The sequence below is a fragment of the Capricornis sumatraensis genome, chromosome 14 (genome assembly GCF_032405125.1).
Source record: "Capricornis sumatraensis isolate serow.1 chromosome 14, serow.2, whole genome shotgun sequence".
NCBI lineage: Eukaryota > Metazoa > Chordata > Mammalia > Artiodactyla > Bovidae > Capricornis > Capricornis sumatraensis.
In genome coordinates, this window is record NC_091082.1 from 76,361,659 (window position 1) to 76,386,147 (window position 24,489).

General features: G+C 41.7%; 1 protein-coding gene across 1 annotated transcript in view; it reads left to right on the forward strand.

Annotated features, from left to right (window-relative positions):
* The window catches only part of PTPN14 (protein tyrosine phosphatase non-receptor type 14), a 114,176-nt gene that overhangs the window by 9,352 nt on the left and 80,335 nt on the right, over positions 1 to 24,489 (forward strand). The window contains exon 2 of the mRNA XM_068986211.1: positions 2,079 to 2,248. Coding sequence (XP_068842312.1) covers positions 2,079 to 2,248 — 170 coding nt within the window. The remainder of the gene's footprint in view (positions 1 to 2,078; positions 2,249 to 24,489) is intronic.

The following is a 24,489-nucleotide window of genomic DNA, read 5'->3' on the forward strand; positions in this document are numbered from 1 at the left end:
CATGCTCCGTGAAGGAATTTGGTGCAATGCAGAACTGCATCGGATCTTTTTCAGATGGTTTATTAAATTAAGTCCCCGGATTGCCTCATTTTCAGGCTAGCCTAACCCACGTGATAGATCCCCTCGGAAAGCTTCAGAGTGATATTCCAGTGTCCCATAAACACCTTTAGTGAGACTCTTAAAGAAACTCTTCGGGGAGACACTGCTTTGTGATGTTTTTTCTTATACCTTTTAGATTTTTATGTTACTCATGGACCTTCCAGCTTCTGCTTTTGCCTGCCTCTTCTCCTTTATTTTCAGATAACTTCTGTTTTCTGATTCTTTGGTTGACAGGGATGGCAATAGCGGCTGATGACAAAGATGCTTGAGGCTTGCCTGCTTTTGTTTTTTTTATTACTGAGGAGGATGATCGTGGCGATACATAGCTGCAACAGAAAGCACCATTTGTGAAGTAGTTACTTAAGGTGGGCCACGCACATGGTGGATGGTCTTTATCTCATTTACGCCCCTAACAGCCTGTGGCTGATGGGGGTAATCACCATCCCCATTTTGCAGAGGAGAAAGCGCTGAGACTCTGCGAGGTTCTATCACTCATACAGTTACGGAGACAGCGAGTATAGAAGCTGGGAGATGAACTGACATCAAAGCCTATTTTCTTTCCGTTCAGCCACATTTCATTTCTTCTATATCATCAGTCACATTGGAACAACTAATGGACTTGCTGGAGCTGGGAAATGAACAATAGGGTCAGAATTCACTCAAGCAAGTTGGCCTAAGTTTTGAATAGAAACATAGCCTTGATTCTGTTTGTTGGCATTTTGTTGCTCGAGAAATGCATAGATTTCTGGTGTGGACTTGCCCTGTGAAACATCATGGAGGAAATGGTCCCATCTGAAAGCTCACACATTTAAAAATATCCTTTAGAATTTTTAGATCTGCAGTTTTATGTAGGGAAGGACGTGTCTGGTTTTCTAGTAAACTCAGAGTCAAGACTTGATTACACATTTTGGTGGCTTGGTGATGGGGATTGACATACTATATCGTTGAGGGTGCAGCCAGCTGTAGTGGGAACTTGGGCACAAAAATGCCTTTGGAAATTAAACATTGTAATGAAATCATGCCTTTGAAGGCAGATTTCCAGGTGTGCTGTAAACCATTCTAGGCTATAATTGAAATATAAAAGAATGCTTCAAAAGCAGTGATCTGTTTTGTGTGGGTTTTTTTTTTTTGGGTGACTGCTGTGCTAATCCTGAAATCCTAGCATGAATTAATATATAAAGACAGGATTGAATGCATAAAAGTACCTGTTTTAATCATTTAGCACATTGTTCAAAACTCAACCAGTTGAGACTTCAAGTCCAAGGGTGAAAAATCTCACTTTCATCTATCAAATCCCCCCCCCACTAATCTGCCAAGAACAGCCACTGGGGGCTCCTGTGGCAGCTGTGAAGAGCGACTCCTTCCACTCTCCATGCTTAATATAGGGGAGAGACTCGTTGCAGTTCATGTATAATGAAGTGGTAGAGGCCGATATTTCTTAAGGTACTTCATTAAAGCCCAAACAGAGTGAATCCATTTTCTGTTCAAATCAGGTACCCTATGAAAACATTCTACACTGCAACGCTTAACGCTGGCAGAAGGGTTCATCTTCGGAGTTGAGTAGAGTTAAGCTACTTTGCAGCAGGTGCAGGAGCTGTGTTTGCCTCTGCTAGCGAGCTCCACGTGATATCATGAAGCATTCCAAAAGCACAAGGAAGTCAGCCTCGAGATCTTAGAATAAGTCCGCACAGTCTCCACTCTGTATCACCCATTGCCCTTACCTAACACAGGTGCATCCGTACCCATGTTTACAAAGAGCAGCCATGGGTAGGAATACTGCCATCTGGAGACTTGGGGTGGTTTACAGTAAGTACTGTGTGCCTCTGGTTTCTTTTCAAAAGTTCCAAAGTAAAAGCTGGATCCTAGTGTCCAGGCTGGGGGACCAAAGGTGAGGTTAGACGCTGGAGTCTTATTTCCTGTGTGGTCTCAGGATGCCCCTTAGGAGGCCCGAACTGACGCTGTCTTGTCTTTTTACCTAGACACACTACTTTGGCCTTTGGTTTCTCAGCAAGAGCCAGCAAGCACGATGGGTGGAGCTGGAGAAACCTCTGAAGAAACATCTGGACAAGTTCGCTAATGAGCCTCTGCTTTTCTTTGGAGTCATGTTCTATGTGCCAAATGTGTCATGGCTTCAGCAAGAAGCCACAAGGTAGGTGCTTTTCTCCGTGTTTCAAGGAAGGGTGTGGAGTAACTGAGGCTTCAGACGAGGTAGATGAGCTGGTTGCTTTAGGGGTGTGTGTGTGTGTGTGTGTGTGTGTGTGTGTGTGTAGTGGAGAGGGGAGGTAGTTGGGGATTGTTTACCAGTCAATTTGCAGCTTTAGAATTTTTGTTTGAATCCATGTAGCTCATGCCAGTGGTCCCCTCTTCTGCTTGTGAGGTAGCAGTGATCCTGAGACAGGTAGAATTTTGTGTCTAGAAGCATAGAAATATTAATTGGAGACTGTGAGTAAAATAAATATGCTAGAATTTAATAAAAAAATTAATTAACCACCTAATGCTGTTTGGTCCACTCCTTTCCTCAAAATGTCCCCAGACAAAATGCATCATCTGACTTTGGATTTGAGGCTTGAGAAGGTCACTGAAGATGGGAGTAGAGTTGAGGAAAGCTCAGACAGGGTAAGAGTTTTGATTTGGTAGGTTTAATACAAAGAAACAGGAAGCCAGCAAACCGAGAGACCTGGGGATTGGCCCCACCCTCCTGCTCATGGGCTGCTTTACCTGGGAGAAACCCTGTGTGGTCTTTGAAATGGTATTTCTCCCCCATCTGTAAAGTGAGGGATTTGCATCTAAGTCTTCAATGATCTGATTAGTCTGCAGCTCTGTGAATGAAATGAGTATGTTTTTATTGATGTTCGTTAAAATATGCAGGGCGGGCTGTGTGTGCTTATCAAATGTTTATTTCCAGTAATGAAGGGAATTGCATAAACTCTCTACTTACAAGCCTTTTACTCGGATCACGACATTCAGAGTGCTTGGGAAGCAATGCCAGTGACATCTGGGGTAGAAGGAACAGTATGCTACTTGATTCTTAAATGTGTCATTTCTTAGATTTTAAATTTCTGAAAGAAGGATGCAGTTGAAATTTTTATTAACATTTTAAGGTGATAGTGTCCATCCTCTTCTTTTTTTAATCCAAACTATTGTTACATAGGTGGTGTTTCTATAAAACAGAGGCTGTGAGAGGGCTGACTGTCTGACCCAGGAAACCTACATCAGTCTTCAGGTGTCATTCATTTGAAGCACTTAATTATAGACCATCATGTGCTGGTTTTGAGTGATTTCATTTAAGTCCTTTCTGTCCAAGAAATTATCTCCTCAAATCTCCTCAAGTCAAATCAGATCAAGATGATTTCCTCCAGCTTTTGAATCCTTCTTGAGTACTTTATACAGTGTTTGGAGCACAGCATTAGGTTAATAAATACTTGCTGATTCATGGCTCTTGGACCTTTAAATGCAAGACCATGAGTGCCAAGGGTGAAACATGGGCTATAAATTAATGCATACTGAGAAAAGTTCAGCCTGTAAGAAAAAAAAAAAATGAAGTTGTGTTCCTCTAGACAGATTTATTCTGTAAGGTCTATTTAGGAAGAGCAGTTGAAGTGGTGAGGGACTCAGAAATTATGCTTTATGAAGTTAAAAAATGAAAGATTGTTTAAGCTTAGAAAGATGAAGACTTGCAAGGGTACAGTAGCTGCCTTTGGACTCTCATGGGGAAGGAATTCTGTGTTAGCTCTGGAGAACAAAATTAGGGTCAGTAACAATGAAGTTCAAGGAGTTGAAAGACGTTGGTTATTTGGCTTGACGTAAGAACAGAGTTTCTAGTAATTAAAGCCATATAAAAGTGGAAGAAGCAGACTTAACCAAAGAGCAGGCTCCTTGGTCTCTGGAATTGCTGTAGCTCAGGGTGAATAGCCTGTGTGGTGTCTTGAAGAGGAGACTGCCATACTGGATAGGATGTTGGAATCATCAGTGATTCTCAGACCAGAGCTTGCTGGATCATAATTAAGCCAAAGCATTTATTCGAAATATGGATTCTAGGACTGCACCAGAAGTCTGAACTAGAATATCTCAGGCTGGGGATCACAAGGATGTGTTGTTTAAAATAAACAATATTCCTCAGGTAGTTCTGATGTTCATCCAGACTTGGGAATCAAAATAAGTTAGTTAACCTATAAAGCTCTTTACAGTTTTAGATTTTCTAGATAAGTAAACTTAATGCTACATTATTTGTCAATATTTGCCTATATAAGCTGAAACAAAGCATGTTTAAATCTCAAAACCTGAGGTAGAGAATAGGAACTTTTGACTTTCTTTTTGCTTGGTTAGGTTGGTTCATGTAAGAGGTTTGATAAGGAAGGAAAGGAGTGTTTTTCAACACAGGAGTTTGAAGCAGACTCTCTTACTGCTGTTTGAGCAGAAAAACTAACTGAAAATAATTCAGAACTTTGAAGGACATTTTTTTTAGATGTAAACTCTGGAACTAACCTATGTAAATTTCAGGTATAACCTTCTCTCTGTGAGAAAGGATATTTGTAATTAGGAGCTGGGTTTGCAAGAGGAGTTTTTTGGTACTCCTCCCCGCACCCCACCCCCGAGCCCCCTGCACCAACATTGCAGGAATTTTTGTTGTCTCAGAGGGCCTGAAAACTGAAATGTGCCAAGGGGTATCAGAGCAGGTCAAAGACTTATGCTGGAGAGATGGAGAAACAAGACAGAAAAGTGTTGTAAGTAAATAAAGGAACATTGATAGAGGGATAAAGAAAAGAAGCAGGGAATTCCATCGGGGTTCAGTGGTCAGGACTCAGCGCTCTCACTGTGGGGACCCTGGGTTCCAGCCCTGGTTGGGGAACCATAATTCCATAAGCCACACAGTGTGACCGAACAAAGAAAAAGAAGAGAAAAAAGGAATGCATATACTTGGGCAGGTTGAGAGCCACCAACCATCACCCAGATTTGGCTCACTGAGACCCACCCTTAGTTTTGGACATATAGGCCAGAGTGTAAAGGAGGCCCGGTTCAGACGGAACAACACTTTGGAGTGTTTAGGATTTCTGAGTTTGAAGTTAGAGATGAACAGATGAGCTGAATTCAAGTGGAAGAGAGCTGTGGTACTGATAGTCATTAGGAGCCCTAGGGAATGTGAACCTTCCTGGGAGGTTTTAGAAGCATCTGGGGTCTCCACTGAATATTGAAACTGTCTTCCAGGCAGAGCGGCCGAGGAGAAGCCGTGGTGGGGCGGGGTCCCTGAGGACTGTCTCACCGAAGGCCCCAGCAGCGCGCACACGAGGAGCTGGTTAGTGACTGGCTCCCCAGTCAGTTCCTGTTTCCTGAGTGACCAGGGTCTCAGGTGCAGATGGCCTTGGGCTTCTGAGAGCACCTGGAGTCCGCAGCTTTGACACAGAACAGTTAGTCTTTGTGATGCCCACACAGTAAGATGTTTGCATAGATTAGAACTAGAGATCTGTCTTTCACTGCAGGCAACCCTTTGGAGGAGGCAACCATTCAACCATCTGTGCTTAAAAAATAAGCCTTTGTCTGGAGCCCACCACACTTGTTTTCATGCGACACATGTTTGCAGTGATTTGGCTACCTCTATTTGAGAGTAAAACAGGTTCTATAACATTAGCCACTTCTCTGGATAAGAACAAAGAAGTTAGAATTAATACTGTCTCTCTCTGTGTGTGTGTGAATCTATATAAAAACACAGAGGCGAAAAGAAGATATATTTAATGTATATTTCATTATGTGTGTTTCATTTGTGGTCTTCAGACAGTTCTATCCTTGAAAACTTGCAGGTTAATACAGTATTTGGAACAATACAACAAAAATTGGAGAAGGATGTTGATTGCGTGCTGTTTAAGAAGGTGATTGACTTTATTAAGATGATCAATGTTTTTTAAATTAGAAAATTGAGATACTGTTTTTTTAAAAAATAATTTTACTTATTTATTTTATGCCGTGCTGGGTCTTGGTTGCTGTGCGGCTCTTTCGTGAGCTGTGGCGAGTAGGGGCTCCTCTCTAGTTGCAGTGTGCGGGCTTCTCGCTGTGGGGGGCTCTCCTGTGGACCACAGGTTCTAGGCCGTGTGGGCTTCAGTACTTGCGGCTCCCAGGCTCCAGAGCACAGGCTTACTTGCTCCTAACCCTTTCTTACTGGCGTGTGGGATCTTCCCAAACCAGGGATTGGACCTGTGTCCCCTGCATTAGCAGGCAGATTCTTAACCCCGGGACCACCAGAGAAGCACCCCCCCTTTTTTTTTCCTCTAATTTTGACATACTGTGTTTCCTCTCATCTCCCAGATCTGACTTTTCAAAAACAAGCCTCTTCATAAGGGAGGGAAAAATGCCAAGATAACTATGGTGGAGTCAGGGATGAAACAGGCAGTTCAGAACCAACATTTAGGTGGTGATTGAATAGAAGACCAAAGTTATCAGAAGGAACACACACACAGAAGTACACATAAAAGGGGGAAAAACCTCTTAATATTCTTAAAGAAGTGTGAAAAAGCTGGTGAAGAGGACACACTAACAGACAGATGGAGGATGAGTCATGAAACCATGAAAAGGAAAGAGATTAGGGAGAGAATTCTCTCCAAGCTGTAAGATACATTACCTTGGGGCTTTAAAAATGTTCGTTTTTCCCCCTTTGGTTAAAATGACTCAAGGATGGACCACCATAATTTTTTCCATTTTGCTTGGCTTCTCTTCTGCCTTTTTGCCAGCTTTTCTGTTCAGCAATGGGACTCTGGTTAGGAGTTTATCTTCCCCCGTTCTGCCCTCCTCCTGACTCAAAGGAAAGATTTTTGTAATGTGTTTTAACGATGTGCATAGCAACAGGCTCATTATAAACACATGGTGTTCAGATTTTTCTGGACACAGAATGAAGAAAGATGGTTTGTGAGAGGTGAAGAAATTCTTAGTCAAACAGAAGGATCCTTAATAATAGCCAGGGAAAACCAGAAAGCTGCTGGCCAAGATCACTGCTTTTCGTTTAGATCTGGGGTTTTTCCAAGTCTTCCTCCAGTGAGGAAGTCCCTATTTAGTTTTTTCAATACTGAAGAGAACACTTTGTAAGAGAAGAAGTAATTTTTGAAGCGTGAATTGGCTTCGAGGTTGAAGTTACTTGGTTTCTAAAATTTTCAATTCTGGGGCATTTTTCCGTTATCAGAACGTGTTTATCTTTGCTTTATCCCTATTGAATGGTCTATTTGCATAGTGCCAAGGGCCTTCTAGGCTTCCCGGATGGTTTGGTGGGTAAAGAATCTGCCTGCAATGCAGGAGACATGGGAGATGTGGGTTCCATCCCTAGGTTGGGAAGATCCCTTGGAGGAGGAAAATAGCAACCCTCTCCAGTATTTTTGCCTGAAACATCCCATGGACAGAGGCGCCTGACAGGCCAAAATCCAAAGGGTCGCAAAGAGTTGGACGCAACTGAGCAACTAAGCAGCAAGCAGCAAGGGGCTTCTGATTGTCCTAAGGAGGCCAGATAACCGTTCCTTCTTTTCCAGGACACGTTTGTAGCCCGCTGTGGAGGTGGGGTGGTCCGCGCTTCTAGAGGTGAGCGTCGTTTAGGCAAAGCAGTGCAGCCGCCTCTGTGGCCAGCACAGTCGCTCTGCAAGGACCGTCTCGGGACACTGTAGCTCATCTGCTGGGGACTCCAGGTCTGTGGGACCTGTGGCAGGCTCCCTCCACCCAGTGGGCACTGCCTCTGGTTTCTGCACTTCTCAGCCTCTATGAGTCGCTCTTCTCTTGGTATCACTCTTCTCCTGTGCATCTCCCAACTTCCCTAAAGTGCTGGACAATGAGGCTACATGCTAGTCTGCTTGGTAGAACTGCCTAGCAGTTATTTCCAGAAAGATTTTGAAAAAAATTCTTAATCTCTTTATGGACTAGTAGGGAGCATTCCACAGTGGTAAATGTAATTCCTTGTCTGGGAAGAACTAATGGGACAATGTGTCATTCCACTAACTGGAAATACACGGCCGCGTTGCAAGCTGCGCTCTTTCGGTGCCATAGAGAGCATGGTGCATTTTCTGTTGTGATGGTGAGTGATAGGGAGGTATAACGTTATTACAGTGTTAGATGGTGGTGGGGAGTAGTACCCCACTTTTCTTCCAGTTATATGTTTTGGGCTGTTGGCAATTCTATTGATGTTTAAGGTAGATTTGCTTAAGACTTTTTATATCCCCGTGAAGGTCAAACTGGTGTTTTGATTTTTTGTTTTTTAACTACGCTTCAAGAAGTGGTTCCAGTGACCTTACAAAAGCTTTCTTCACCTTACCTTTCTTGTAAATACCTAAGGTTTCCTCCTTAGTCTCTTGACATCTGCCTCGAGTGCTTTTGTAAACAAGTCAGTGTTCAACCAGTGTTTAAAATGTCTCTTTTAAAAGCTCTAATTATGGTAACGTTTCCATTTCCTTTTACAACACCATATATTTTGTTCCTCCGGTTCTCTGAGTTCTTTTATTATTTTGAAATGTCATTTTAATGGCTATTTAAAGTTTACCCGTGGGCTGGGAAATAGGGACTCCCTTCAAGTCAGACTTAAGATTCAGCATGAATTCCCTGTGGATAATATAATTTGCTGAGAATGGCAAATCCTTCTCCGAGCCAGCTCCAGCCAGTGAATGAGAACTTGTTCTCTCTGTGTCTGATGACTGAGAACGAAATTGTTTCTGCCAGATATTTTAAGATGCTGTTGATACTGAGATTTAATCTCAAACATTATACTGTGCGGCCAATGTCACGTATGATGAGATGGGAGGGGAGGGTGACTGTGTGCCACAAACAGCCATCTTGACGGCCAGAAGAATTGATTCCCCAAAGGAGATGAGTTGATGAAGATGTGAGTTGCCATTTGCATTATTTTTTATTTCAACCTTTGTGTTAAGCGCCTGTTCCATGTTAAGACACTTTGCTAGTCAGTTGGGAGTATAAAATGAACAGATCTCAACACGTCCTCTCTCTTCTGAAAGAGCAGTATCTCCAAGCAGCGTCTATTTCATTTCCACTTATTTGATTTATTGGAAATTGGAGTTTGTCTGTAAAGCTTACACTGCTCATGTTATTTACTTCCTGGCGTGGGCTTTCTCGCTCTTTTCGTGAATCACAGGGAGCCTGGTAAGTATCTTCCTGGCCCAGCTTTGTGGGCCTGTGACCTGTGCATTTATTTGCACGGGGCCCCACACTCGGAAAGGTACTGAACTTGGCTTTGTGCTCTGCTGCCATTCTTTGAAATTCTTAATGATTTCTTTTTTTTTTTTTGGCTGCACCAGGCAGCATGTGGAATCTTAGTTCCCTGACCAGGGATTGAATCTGTGCCCCCTGCAGTGGAAGCTTGGAGTCTTAACCACTGGACCACTGGGGAAGTCCCAGAAATTCTTAATGATTTTTGAATTATGAACCCCGCATTTCATTTTTCACTAGACTCTGCAAATTTTGTAGCCAGTCCTGCCCAGGACAGCCTGCTACCTATGTCCCTGTTCATTCATTTCTGCTTGTTTTGTTATTGCCTTGTGACTTGCTGGGTGGATCTGAGTCTGCTGTTATGGGTGTGATCAAAGAGGAAGAGTAAATAATAATAATAATAATAAAATCCACAGAGGAGCAAAAATAAAATTTTCACTCTGTATGCACACTCTGACAGATAGTATGGAACAGGGAGGCCTGGTGTGCTGCAGTCCATGGGGTTGCAAAGAGTCAGATACAACTGAACGACTGAACAACAGCATGTAAATATGAAAATAAAATTGAGGCCTTAGTAACCGTTTCTGTCCCAGGACTTGACTTAGGGCAAAAATCCTGCTGAGTTGGGGGAGCCATTAATATTCTAAAATCAGTTGAATTTCCTTTAGGGAAGCTGATTAATTAGCTTATCTCAATCCTCAACTAGGATTTCCTTACGTTTTTCTGTAAAGAGGATGACTCTCCAAAGTTTAGACTTTTGTTAATTAAAGCAGAAGCACGCCTTAGTGCCTACCTCATCATACCCAGTCTTCCACATGTATGGATATCCTTTTTATCCTTGTCTTTCCCCTCTTGGGAAAAAGATCTCATTTGCAAGAATATGTAGAGAGATAGAAGTTTAGGCAGCAGAACAATGAGGGATACCCAAATAAAATGAAGTTAGTACTTAAACACAATCTGGTTGTTTCTTTGTTTAAAATTCTCATTTTCAATCATGTGGCTAATGTGTATTTACTAGTATTTGATGATCTGTTCTGAAATTCTCAAAAGCAAACAAAAATCATGTGTTTCTGTTGAGCTACTTGGATATAACTTGATGTCTTAAGCAAGGGCAACGATTTTGTTCATTTTGTATTCCCTGATCTTCAAAGATACATTTATTCATGTGTTTATTCACTGATTCATTGATTCCAAATGGTTCTGAGACTGAGAAGGATCCAACATTTGACTCATGGAGTAATAAAGATTTATAATACAGCAGGGATTAAAATTTTAGACTGTTGAATTATTTCAAAAGCCTAGTAGAACCCAATGATCCCACACAACAGTGTTTACCTTCAGAGAGGTAGAGAGGGGGTGAAAATAAACAGTAGTGATGAGAAGAGGTGTTTTGTCGTGTCAAAGCATGCCAGCTATGCTGTATGGATTTTTTTTTAAGAAAGCATCCACTTCCTTAAAAAGTATTTATTGGATTTTTTAGGATACCATTTGTAATGGGTGGGATTGGGAGGAGTGTGTACATTTCAATACTGGGGTTTTAAAAAAATCTTGCAGGGAGAGAGAGGCACAGGGGGGGAGATGTTTTAGAATCCTTTGCTCTGCTTTTCCCCTGGCATCTCAGTGAGGGGGACCTTAAGTTGGGGCAGAATGGGTGGGGAGGGAGGAGGGAAGTGGCAGGCGTGCGGGACTCCCACGTGAAAGAGCCCCACAGTGCCTGAGCAGCAGCAGCATCTAGAAAGCATAGAGTCCTTTTTTGTGCTTTTTTTGGCATAGCTGTTTTCTGACCCAATACGAGACCTCCCAGCCTAGCCAGCAGGGCCTGAGAATATAACTCTATGGGGTTTCGTGGAAGAAGGTAGTTGGTATTCTGTCACTCGACAGAATTTAATAGTAGTAGACATGAGAGTGCGAGGTACTGCAGTAAGTGTGTTCAGTAATTTTCTTTTTTGGTCCTCACTTGTGTGGTTAGCCGCTTAGTTGTGTCCGACTCTTTGTGACCCTATGGACTGTAGTCTGCCAGGCTCCTCTGTCCGTGGGGATTCTCCAGGCAAAGATGCTGGAGTGGGTTGCCATTGCCCTGCCTCCCGGGGATCTTCCCAACCCCAGGGATCAAACCCAGGTCTCCTGCATAGTAGGTGGATTCTTGTCTGAGCCACCAGGCTACAACCCCATAAAGGGGGCTCTATTAGCATTCTCTGAAAAAGGATTGTGGGTTTTTCCCCTAATAGAAGTTTTATTACTAATACGTGGACATTTCATCCATCAAATTAGTTGAATTCTTTACATTTCATTGCCAGAGAAATACTTCTGTCCACGTGTCCCCCGACTCCCCAGCTTTAGTAGAGAAACAAGAGTGGGGGTTAGTTCCTATTGAAGGGTCAGCAGAGAAAGGCGAGGAGTACCTGTGAAGTCAGAGATGGTGAACTGGCAGTGTGAGAGCTGATTCTGGTCTACTGTGGGTTTTGTTGTACCTGGACCATTATTTAAAGAGTTGGATTTGGATGCCTTGCAGGTGGGCATGTGCTATCCATCCAGTTTGCCCATTACCCCGACTCCCTGTGGTGCAATATGGACTCCTTCAAGTGATGTTCTGGTTCTATAGGCATTTAGGTTGTGACCACTGATACTTGTACTTTCTATATAACTTGGCGTGCTTCTCAGTACTGCAGTCAACCCATATCTCCGCAGTGGCCCATCTGGATCTATGGCACTCAGAGTCCAGCGGTCTTCATGCTTTAGCCACCTACCAGAAACTGGATGGTCCAGAGGGATGTGCGAGTATCGTTCTCCTTACATCCTTGTTTGAAAAGTTTCTTTCTATGTCAGATCTCTGCAGAGTGCCAGATAACATGTTCCTGTACTTTATGTGGTGGAGATATGGCTCAAATCTTTCAGATTTCTCCTCTTTATTGCTTTCAATATCTGCCTCATCTCTGATTACTCATAAAAGATTCCATCCATCAGAAAGGTACCAAATGTTCTGTAGGGCCAAAAGGAAAAAAAGAGAGAAGAAACCACCCAAATTTTAAGCAAACATAGCTTATTTGAAAAAGTAGTTTGCTGTCTATCAAGATAAACTAAGCTTTACCAGAGGCATGGTTTTATATCCAAACGTGAGATGCCACACATTCTAGAGGCCACTTGCTTTATTGTACAGATGAAGGAGACGAGAACTAGGGAGATGAAGGGGCTTTGCCCACAGTCACACCACTGCTTAGAGATGGAAGTCTGGCTCTTCAGCCGGTACTGGCATGGTTTGTAGGTTAGCCAAGGATCCAGACATGGGAGAGGATTTATTTAAATTTCCAAAAGCCTTAGCCCATACTCCCCTCCCTTGCCCTGCCACAGCTAAGACACCCTGTAGAACTGGAAGAGATGTGTTTTGTCAAAGGGAAGGAAGTAGTTTAGACGGAAGAAACAAAGGGCAAAGGAAAACAGGCGCTTCTTTGAATGGAGTCCTTTAAATAGTGAGCTTTCTGTCGAGATTGGAACTGAGATGGGTTTTATTTAGCATTTTTATCAGTGATCTGCCGCCCTGGGCATAGAGTGAAAGTGCCAAGCTTTCAGATGACACTAAGCCCTTTAGAAGAGTGGAAAATTGAGACATTGGAAATAAACAGTAGAAAGGTGTCAGCTGGTGTCAAGTTCCCAGGTGTGACTGTGAAAGGATGATACTGTGCTTTCTGGTGTAATTTGTGAGCGGGGGGAGGAGTCGTCCTAGCAGGGACATGTTGCAGCGTGTTCCAGTTTACAGCAGCCCAGCTCTCAAGGTTAGCCCATCAATCTTGTGCCTGCAGCTGGCCAGAATGAGTGGATGTGTTGCCAGTGTAAAAATGTTTCCTGCCAACATGAAAAGGTGTTACAGTTATTCAGAGCAAATCCCAGCAAATTTTACGTAAGTTTCACTGAAATACAAGCCAGACACATGATAATTTACCAGAAAATCAGAGAGATTGAAGAAGCAGTGTTAGAAACAAATGTTTTTGACCAGGAGACCAAATGTTTTGAAGAAGGTCTTCAGAAGACATGAACTGTGATAAATAAGCAGAAAAACCCACAGATCAAGGAAAACTCAAAAAGGTCAGTAATTTGGATCCTTGAAGTAAATGACCAACTGTGAAAAAATGGCTATTGGTGGAAAATATGAAGGCAAGTTAGGTATCTGCCAGACTGCACTGTGTATATATTTTGAATGACTAATAGAATCAGTGAAGAACTGGTATTTGGTCTAATCTTCAAGGAAAATATTAGCTGGAAGTAAAATATAGTTCAAAAACAAACTCTGCTGTAGTAGATTTGTACTCAGGAAATCTGCTTTGCAGTTATTTGTTTCTTGGTCAGGGTCTGTAAACTCCCTCAAACTCAGCTTTTGTGTTTATTATCAACTGGAGATGATGCCAGCATAGCTCCTGTGAGGATTAATTCAGAAAGCACCCATTACTATGTCCAGGACATAGTGGATATTCAAATAATGTTTGTTTTTTAAATAACAAAGAGGTACTGTGAGGTAATGAGAAATTGCTGTGCAGATAGTTGTCAATCAGTTTTGGCCCTGGTAACCAGAAATGTACAGGGAAGAGAATTCTGGGAATGTAGATTAATCTAGTCATGTTGTGACATTACGGTGCCACCGAGGGACTTAGTATCTGACTAAGCTAACTGAGCTCACTGTGCTCAGTTATTCAGTTGTGTCCGATTCTTTGAGACCCTAAGAACCATAGTCCATCAGGTTCTTCTGTCCATGGAACTTCACAGGCAGGAATACTGGACTGGGTTGCCATTCCCTTCTCCAGGGACGATTCCTGATGCAGGGATCCAACCCCTGTCTCTTGTGTCTTCTGTACTGGCAGGCGGATTCTTTACCATTAGCACCACCTGGGAAGCTCTTGATTCTGCTAACTGATGATTAGCAGGGTCCAAATCACTAAAAACCCTGCTTTTGTAGAAACTCTTACTGGCTAGAAACTTTTTAATAGTACTGACTTATGAGTGCTAGCCCCTTCATGGATCATACCCTTGTCATGGTGAAGGGGCTTGCCATACAGAGCCACCCAAGATGGACAGGTCATAGCAGAGAGTTCTGACACAATGTGGTCACTAGAGGAGGGAATGGCAAACTGCTCCAGTATTCTTGCCTCGAGCACTGCATGAATAGTATGAAAAGGCAAAAAGATAGGACACCGGAAGATGAGCTCTCAGAAAGTGTCCAGTAGACTACTGGGGAAGAATGGAGAAATAGCTCCAGAAAGAATGAAGAGACTGGGCCAAAGTGGAAATGATGCTCAGTTGTGGATGTATCTAGAAGTAAAGTCTGATGCTGAACGGACAATTCTGCATAGAAACCTGGAGTGTTAGGGCCATGAATCGAGGTAAATTGGACATGGTCGACCAGGAGATGACGAGAGTGAACACTGACCTCTTAGGAATTAGTGAAGTAAATTGCACTCATTTTACATGCTGGCAGGGTAATGCTCAAAATTCCTCAAGCGAGACTTCAGCAGTACTTGAACTGAGAAATTACAGATGTACAAGCTGGATTTTAAAAGGGCAGAGAAACCAGAGATCAAATTGCCAACATCCACTGGATCACAGAGAAAGCAAGAGAATTCCAGCAAAATCATCTGCTTCACTGACTTCTCTCAAGCCTTTGACTGTGTGGATCACAATAAACTGGAAAATTCTGAAAGAGATGGGAATACCAGACTACCTTGCCTGTCTTCTGAGAAACCAGTATGCCAGTCAAGAATGGAACAACAGACTGTTTCAAAATTGGGAAAGGTATATGTCAAGGCTGTATATTGTCACCCTGCTTATTTAACTTCTATACAGGTTACATCAAGCAAAATGCCAGGCTGGATGAATCACAAGCTGGAATCAATATTGTGGGGAGAAATATCAACAACCTCAGATATGCAGATGATACAACTCTTATCTCAGAAAGTGAATAGGAACTAAAGAACCTCTTGATGGGAGTGCCAGAGGAGAGTGAAAAAGCTGGCTTGAAACTCAGCATTCAAAACACTAAAATCATGGCATTCGGTTCCAACACTTCATGGCAAATAGATTGGGAAACAGTGAAAACAGTGACAGACTTTATTTTCCTGGGCTCCAAAATCACTGCAGATGGTGACTGTAGCCATGAAATTAAAAGACGCTTGCTCCTTGGAAGAAAAGCTACGACAAACCTAGATAGGGTATTAAAAAGCAGAGATATCACTTTGACGACAAAGGTCCGTCTAGTCAAGGCTATGGTTTTTCCAGTAGTCATGTATGGATGTGAGAGTTGGACCATAAAGAAAGCTGAGCACTGAAGAATTGATGCTTTTGAACTGTGGTGTCGGAGAAGACTCTTGAGAGTCCCTTGGACTGCAAGGAAATCAAACCAGTCCATCCTAAAGGAGATCAACTCTGAATATTATTGGAAGGACTGATGCTAAAGCTACAATACTTACGCCACCTGATGTGAAGAGCTGACTCATTAGAAAAGACCCTGATCCTGGGCAAGATTGAGGGCAGGAGAAGGGGTGACAGAGAATGAGATGGTTGGATGGCATCAGTGACTCCATGAACATGAATTAGAGCAATCTCAGAGAGATAGTGAGGGTCAGGGAGGCCTGTCATGCTGCAGCCCATGGGATCCAAAGAGTCAGACGCAACTTAGCGACTGAACAACAGCAATGTGAGTGCTAGAAATCAAATTACCCTCCAAAGATAGAGGATTTGATGTCATTGAAATGAAGTTTAACTTTGTCCCTTATTTCCTCTGGCACTTCGTAAAAGTAGAGTTGCAAAAAGTAATTTAAGCAAAACCTGTATTGTTATCATCAACGTGTATTTCCTAAGTAGATTCCCCACTCCTGCCCCAGTCCCATATGAGGGGTCAGATCTTGCCCAGAGGGTCGTGCTTACTGTGCAGAGGTTATCAGACCAGTGTGAGAAAACAGGATAAGGCAGGCCTGGCCTGCAGCTTCACAGATGGTCAGAGCAGCTGTTCAGGGTCTTGAAGCCAGGTTGGCTACAGAAAGAGGGGCTAGTCTTGCAGTACTTGTAACTTGAAGAGGGTGTAGTTTGAAGAGTATAAACAGATTTCAATTAAATTATTTAAGAAAATGATGACTCTTGGTAAGTGATGATTATAATTTTTTTTTTTAAAAAAAGCAAAACTAAGAAATTGGACTGCTTGTGTCTTTAAGTGTGGTCTTTAGCGTGCATGGCTCAGAAGCATGAAAAAATGCATGAAAAAATGAAAGTGTTGGTTGCTCAGTTGTGTCTGACTCTCTGCGACCCCATGGACTGCAGCCCACCAGGCTTCTCTGTTCATGGGTTTCTCCAGGCAAGGATAGTGGAGTGGTTAGCCATTCCCTTCTCCAGGGATCTTCCTGACTCAAGGATCAAACCCAGATCTCTTGCATAGCAGGTGGATTCTTTACTGTCTGTGCCACCAGGGAAGCCCTTTGCTCTACAGAAGAAATTAATACAACATTGTAAATCAACTATACTTCAGCAAAAATTTAAAAAATGAATCTATACCTTAAAAAATTGCATATTCTTGTACCCTGCTCTTGATTGCCTGGTCAAAATCTTTTAATTAATGCCACGTTGAGACTTAAACTTTGTTTGGTTAAATGAAAGGAAATTCTACCCTGATGTTCTTTCAGGTGTAGCTAGTGTTTTATGTTTGGAGAAGGCAGTGGCACCCCACTCCAGTACTCTTGCCTGGCAAACCCCATGGACGGAGGAGCCTGGTGGGCTGCAGTCCATGGGGTCGCTAAGAGTTGGACACTACTGAGCAACTTCACTTTCACTTTTCACTTTCATGCATTAGAGAAGGAAATGGCAACCCACTCCAGTGTTCTTGCCTGGAGAATCCCAGGGACGGGGGAGCCTGGTGGGCTGCCCATCTATGGGGTCGCACAGAGTCAGACACGACTGAAGTGACTTAGCAGTAGCAGTGTCTTATGTTGTTAGTAAATAGAGATTCTCAAGATACAATCTCAAGATATATTGGAAGAATTGGAAAGGAATTAAAGAGTTGGAAAGGAATTAAAGAGTTGCAAAGTTCATTTTAGGCTGAGGAACCTGGAGGATAGATTATTTTTGTTGTTTAGTTACTCAGTTATGTCAAACTCTTTGCCACCCAATGGCCTGTAGCCCTCTAGGCTCCTTCTGTCCATGGGATTTCCCAGGCAAGAACACTGGAGTAGGTTGCCATTTTTCCTCTAAGGGATCTTCCTGGACCAGGGATCAAACCTGCATTTGCAGGCAGATTATTTATCACTGAGTCACCAGGGAAGCCCAGAGGATAGGTGGTCTTATTTGTACAATAAGTGGGCATCTTCACGATGCCTAACATGAACACAATGGAGAAACCGAGGTTCTGCAGTAATTTTGGTTAGTTTTTATTTCTCATGTTTTATAGTCTAAAATTTTAGCCTTTTAGTTAAAATTTGTAAATGCATAACTGGTTATATATAATATAATGTGTGGTATATCCTCAAATAAGTCATTAAATTTCCTGACTGTACAAGAATTTAGCATTATGTTGTTGTTCAGTCTCTCAGTAGTGTCCGCCTCTTTGTGACCCCATGGACTGCAGCACACCAGCCTTCCCTGTCTTTCATTGTCTCCCGGAGCTTGCTCCGATCCATGTCCATTGAGTCGGTGAGGCCATCCAACCATCTCATCCTCTGTCGTCCCCTTCTCCTCCTGCCTCTATCTTTTCCAGCATCAGGGTCTTTTCCAGTGATTGGGCTCTTTGCAGCAGGTGGCCAAAGTATTGGAGCTTCAGCATCAGCATCAGTCCTTCCAATGAACACTCAGGACTGATCTCCTTTAGGATGAACTGGTTGGATCTCCTTGCAGTCCAAGGAACTCTCAAGGTCTTTTCCAACACCACAGTTCAAAAGCATCCATTCTTCAGCACTCAGCCTTCTTTATGGTCCAACTCTTACATCCATACATGACTACTAGAAAAACCATAGCTTTGACTATATTGGCATTATGTACATCCTTAATAGAACTGGGCTAAATTGTAGTACTCTAGGACCCTAAAACCGTATGTGAGACCTTTTCCATTGTTTACTCATGCTTTGAAATTATAAATTTAACTTAAAAAAATATTTCAAAACTGAGAATCTGTGTGTGGATTTCAGTAATTCTCTTGCCATGCCAATATGTCAACTTCTACTGAATTTAGGTAAATGTAAGATAAAACAATAGATGAATTTAGAAGTGATGATGAAAATATTTCAGCCAAATAAAATTCCCAAGTTGTAAAAACATCAGAGTTTTCATCATTAGTTTTATTAAAGAAGGTATAATTTTCTAGACTGGTTTATGGAATCCTTGATTCTAATTACCAACCAGAAGCACAATATATTTAAGTAAAAAAAAAAGCAAACTAAAGATAAAAATTCTCAGTTCTAGATTGGAGGTATTTTAATTTTCTAAACTATCTTTTGTGACCTTTCTATACTTTGAGAGGTTTTGTGTTTTGTGTGTGTGTGTGGAAGTGCTCCCCTTTGTTATGAGTACTGAAAGTTTTATCCTGAGAGCTAATACTCTGACAATCTTTTACAAGAAAATTTAACTCATATTTTTTGAAAACTATGGCCTGGAAGTTTTTTATCGACAGGAAGTTGGAAAATACCACATAAAAGAAAGCTGTGTTCTTTACATCTGGTTCATTTTCAAAAGAGTGTCACGAATCTTATAACCATTATACACTAAAGGAGATATTTTTCCTTCCTGATTTAATGTGATTATTTGCCAATTTGTAACATTGTATGATTATAAGGACAGTATGATTAGAAATCTGTTTAGAGCTTTGACCATCTGCAGGAGAGGAATGTTGAATCACAGAGGTTCTTATTCATTGCTCTGTGATACTTGCATTTACACCTGAAAATACACACACACACACACACGCGTGCGCGTGCACACACACACACACACACACACACACTAGGACTATAATATTTTACTTTTCTTTTCCCTTGACTCATCATATAAATAATTGGTTAGAGAGCATTAAATAAATGAGAGACTCAATCTAGCTTTTGATCATCCATAATGAAATACTGTATATATAATTTAATTATCATGTTTACTAACGTTGTGAATGAGGCTCATTTGGCCATTGTACAGATTCTCCTCTTATGATGTTCATTTAAGAAACACAAAACTTTATCATGATAAAGGACAGTACAGACCATCAAATGGGGCTCTTCTTTAAAGAAACCTCCCTGATCAGATCCAGAGCCAGAAGCCCAGGCTGGCGTCTGCTTCTGGAGTGGCGTCCTGTGCCCATTAGTATGTTCCAGCTCCTGCTTCTCTTCTCCCACCCTTCACCAGGCCCCAGGACTGGGTGTCTGCTGTCTGCACGAAGGTTGACCCTTCCACTTTTTTTTTCTTGACTGTCATTGCTTTCCCCAGGCAAGCTCCAGTTTCCAGTGATGTTCAAATATCTTTAATATCTGCTTCTCATCGATTCCTTGCCTTTTTTTTAATCAGACTTTTTTTTTCTATTTTAAAAACTCACCCCAAATATTCATTTCACATTTTTACTTCTTAATTACCATTTAGTATTTCTATTACCTCTGGGTGCCTGGTGTTTCTGCGTGTATTCTATTTATCTGCTTACTGCTTCCATCGTTTTTTGTTTAGCCATTCCATCTGGAGCCCTTGAGAAATTATGTCCATCATTTATTTGGCTCATTTGAGCCCCTTGCAGGTTACCATGGGAACCCCCACCTCAGAACCAGGGACCTTTTCCTATTCATTTCACTCCCGACCAACACTAGACATGGAGAGTCCACTCCTGAAATTCTCTCCCTCTTAGACTCCCAGTCCCGTTCCCTTATCTGATCCTTCGTTTGCCAGAACTCTGCCCATCTAAAGTTTTCTTTATCTATGATCTTTATAAAGCTTAAACATCTTCTGACTTTACAGGTAGTTTCTGATAGATGTGTCTTAACTTACATCTTATTCTTGATTCCTTACTGAGGACAGTCTAGAATACATTCTTACATATATTGAGTATCTACTGTATACATGGCCCTGGAAGCGTATGCATAGTACGGCCTTTTTCTTAAAGCTTCTGCGTTCATAGGAGCCCTTCTGTGGCCTGTTAGTCTTGCTTTAGGCTCCTCGGGGTGATGAGGGCAGTACTGTTTGTTGATAACCTCTCCCTGGGGCACTTTGCTCACTCTTGCACAACAAAGTTTTGCAAGACCTAGAAAGCTAGACAGTGATGAACTGTTACCCTCCTACCACCTTCTCCTGACCTTAAATCCTTCTCTAAACATCCCATTTTCCTGTAGATAGCTCTGTCTTTCTTTCCCTGTCATAAATCGACCGTCATCCAGGGCTCTCTATCCTTTTATCATTTGTTGTACCAGGCCCTTGCCATTCCTCCGCGCTCTCATAGACACTTCCACTTGAAGTCATGTTGTTACCTTCTTTCTCTACCATGAATCATTTTTTTTAGGTAAATTTTTATTGAAGTGTGATACATACAAGTGCAGAAATCAGACTGTGTGGTTACCAGTCCTTAGATCAAAACTTGGAGCATCACTAGCCCCTCACATCCTTTCTCTTGTTCCCTCTCAGCCTCTATGCCCCCAGAGTAACCATTAATCTGACTTCAAACAACATAGGTTAGCTTTACTTTATTTTTTAAAAAACTTTTTAAAGTGACTAATATGATATGTTGTCTTTGGTCTCTTCTGTAATCACCATTTTGTGAGTCATCCGTGTAACAGTATAGGAGAGTTAGAGCTCAGTCCTCTTCATTGCTGCCTAATATTCCAGGACAGACATATGCCACAGTTTGCACATTCTACTGTGAGGACATTTGGACTGGTTTCAGTTTGGGACATGTAACAGTATAGGAGAGTTAGAGCTCAGTCCTCTTCATTGCTGCCTAATATTCCAGTACAGACATATACCACAGTTTGCACATTCTACTGTGAGGACATTTGGACTGGTTTCAGTTTGGGACTGTTGTGGACTGTGCTGCTGTACGTGCAATAGACATTCTAGTACATTTTCTGTGGACATTCTCCCATATGGCTTTGACAGGTGGACTCGTTTCCTGAATATGCACGTTTGTTTTATTCAACGGTTCTACAGAATTTTTCATTATTACTGGGAAAATGAAAAGCAGATTTTAAGGCTAGAAAATTTGACCTTGCTTTCTCTGGGCTCCGTATATTGAGTTCATTATTAAACAAGCATGCCTACTGTGTTTGAGGTCCCTAGAGCACATCAGTAAACATAAAAATAGGTATTTGGGCACTTAGTTGCAGATCCTTATGATTATTGATCTTTCTAATTATTAACAATAATGACTATTATCATTTATTAAATGTTTAATATGTGCCAGGGTACAATTCTAACGTCTTTATGTGTATTAAGTCTTTTAGTCCTTAACAACAGCTCTTAAAGTTGTTGTTACTAAAATACTACTACTATTCTGATTTTACAGAATAGGCAACAAAAGCCCAGTGAAGCTGAGTAACTTGCCCCAGGTATGAATAAGTGATGGAGCTGTGATTCAAACTTATGCATTGTGGTTCAGAATCCATGGTTACCCCTGTGCTTTCCCACTTTTCATTTAAATCCATTCCAGCCTTGTTTGCCCTGCTTTATGTTTTCTTACCTCTGGCCCAAGATATAGGGAAGTGGTGAGGACCACAGGCTTTTGAGTTGCACAGACTTGGGTTTGAATTCTAGCTCTGCCACTCACTCTCTGTATGCCCTTAGGTGAGTTATTTATCCTTTCTATGATTTAGTCTCTTCACAGCCAGATCTGGTGAAGATTAATCTGGCTAGTAAATGGAAAAGCATGCTTCATAGTGCCTGACACCACTGTCATGGTTATTGTTTGGCCTCTTAACTTGTATCTTTCCCAGCCATCTACATGTTACATACCACATACATACCAACTTTAAGCATCTTCCTTAAGGGTGGTTGTTTACATCATTTTCCTTTTATCAAAAAGGTTTAAGTATCATTGCCTTGAAGATAAAGACAAACATCCACAAGCATTTGAAGCATTGCAAAATTGTATCTTCCTTCAGTTCATTTCAGTTCAGTTCAGTTGCTCAGTCATGTCTGACTCTTTGTGACCCCATGAATCGCAGCACGCCAGGCCTCCCTGTCCATCACCTACTCCCAGAGTTCACTCAAACTCATGTCCATCGAGTCGGTGATGCCATCCAGCCATCTCATCCTCTTTTGTCCCCTTCTCCTCCTGCCCCCAATCCCTCCCAGCATCAGAGTCTTTTCCAATGAGTCAACTCTTCGCATCAGGTGGCCAAAGTACTGGAGCTTCAGCTTTAGCATCATTCCTTCCAAAGAAATCCCAGGGCTGATCTCCTTCAGAATGGACTGGTTGGATCTCCTTGCAGTCCAAGGGACTCTCAAGAGTCTTCTCCAACACCACACTTCAAAAGCATCAATTCTTTGGCACTCAGCTTTTTTCACAGTCTAACTCTCACATCCATACATGACTACTGGAAAAGCCATAGCCTTGACTAGACGGACCTTTGTTGGCAAAGTAATGTCCCTGCTTTTGAATATGCTATCTAGGTTGGTCATAACTTTCCTTCCAAGGAGTAAGCATCTTTTCATTTCATGGTCGCAATGACCATCTGCAGTGATTTTGGAGCCCCCCAAAATAAAGTCTGACACTATTTCCACTGTTTCCCCATCTATTTCCCATAAAGTGATGGGACCAGATGCCATGATCTTAGTTTTCTGAATGTTGAGCTGTAAGCCAACTTTTTCACTCTCCACTTTCACTTTCATCAGGAGGCTTTTTAGTTCCTCTTCACCTTCTGCCATAAGGGTGGTGTCATCTGCATATCTGAGGTTATTGATATTTCTCCCAGCAATCTTGATTCCAGCTTGTGCTTCTTCCAGCCCAGCATTTCTCATGATGTACTCTGCATAGAAGTTAAATAAGCAGGGTGTCAATATACAGCCTTGATGTACTCCTTTTCCTATTTGGAACCAGTCTGTTGTTCCATGTCCAGTTCTAAGTGTTGCTTCCTGACTTGCATATAGGTTTCTCAAGAGGCAGGTCAGGTGGTCTGGTATTCCCATCTCTTTCAGAATTTTCCAGAGTTTATTGTGATCCACACAGTCAAAGGCTTTGGCATAGTCAATAAAGCAGACATAGATGTTTTCCTGGAACTCTCTTGCTTTTTCCATGATCCATGTCCACCTTTAGTACTTCCTAAAAATTTCTTGTCATTAAATACCACATATTTATCCTTAGCATGGAATATGGCAATATAATTTTTTATTAGCTTAGACCACCAGTTGGGGCAATATACCAGTCAATTGGGCTTTTCATTTATTCATTCATGTGAGCAGGTATACATTCAGTAAGTATTTACTGAACATCTGTTATGTGCTGGGAATATCCTAGTAATTAGAGATACAACAGTGAACAAAATAGCCTACCTCCCTGCCCTCTAAAAAGGTCGCATTTTAAAAATATTTATTGTAGTTTATGAACGTCTCCTTCCCTTTTATAAAATGGTAGCTAGTTATCTGAATAATTAAAATCAGATACCAGATTCCATAAAGAAAATTGTGAAACAGTTTTGTTCAAGTCTCCCCAAATGATTTCTTCTTACATAGTTATTAAAAGCCTTGCCATAGAGAAGATGATAATCATATAGATATTAAATACACACACACACATATATAATAAATATAATATAAACTATAGAGGGGTCTACGATGTTTGTTCTTTAAATAAGCTTTTGATCTTTAGGCTTGACTTAAATCTATGATTATGACTTTGATGAGAAAGTACTTGTTTACAAAGCCAGTCATTTCTTTATGTATGAATTGATGGAAGTTATACAGAATATACTAACTTGAGACAGTGAAGACCTGCTTGAGCTTTAGTTCTGTGTGGAATGTTTTCAGGGCTTCAGTTCAGTTCAGTTGCTCAGTCGTGTCCGACTCTTTGCGACCCCATGAATTGCAGCACGCCAGGCCTTTTCAGGGCCTAGTTGCAGTGTTAAAGAGGATAGTGGCTCTTGATGAGTCTTCATAAAGACAAAATTTAACAGGAAATGCATGAACTAGTAACTAGGAATTACACAAACTTGTTTTTTTTTCCTCCCTAGTCTTTTTAGTGCAGGTTTTTCCATCAAGTTATTTTGCAAAACATTTTTTTAGTGTTAC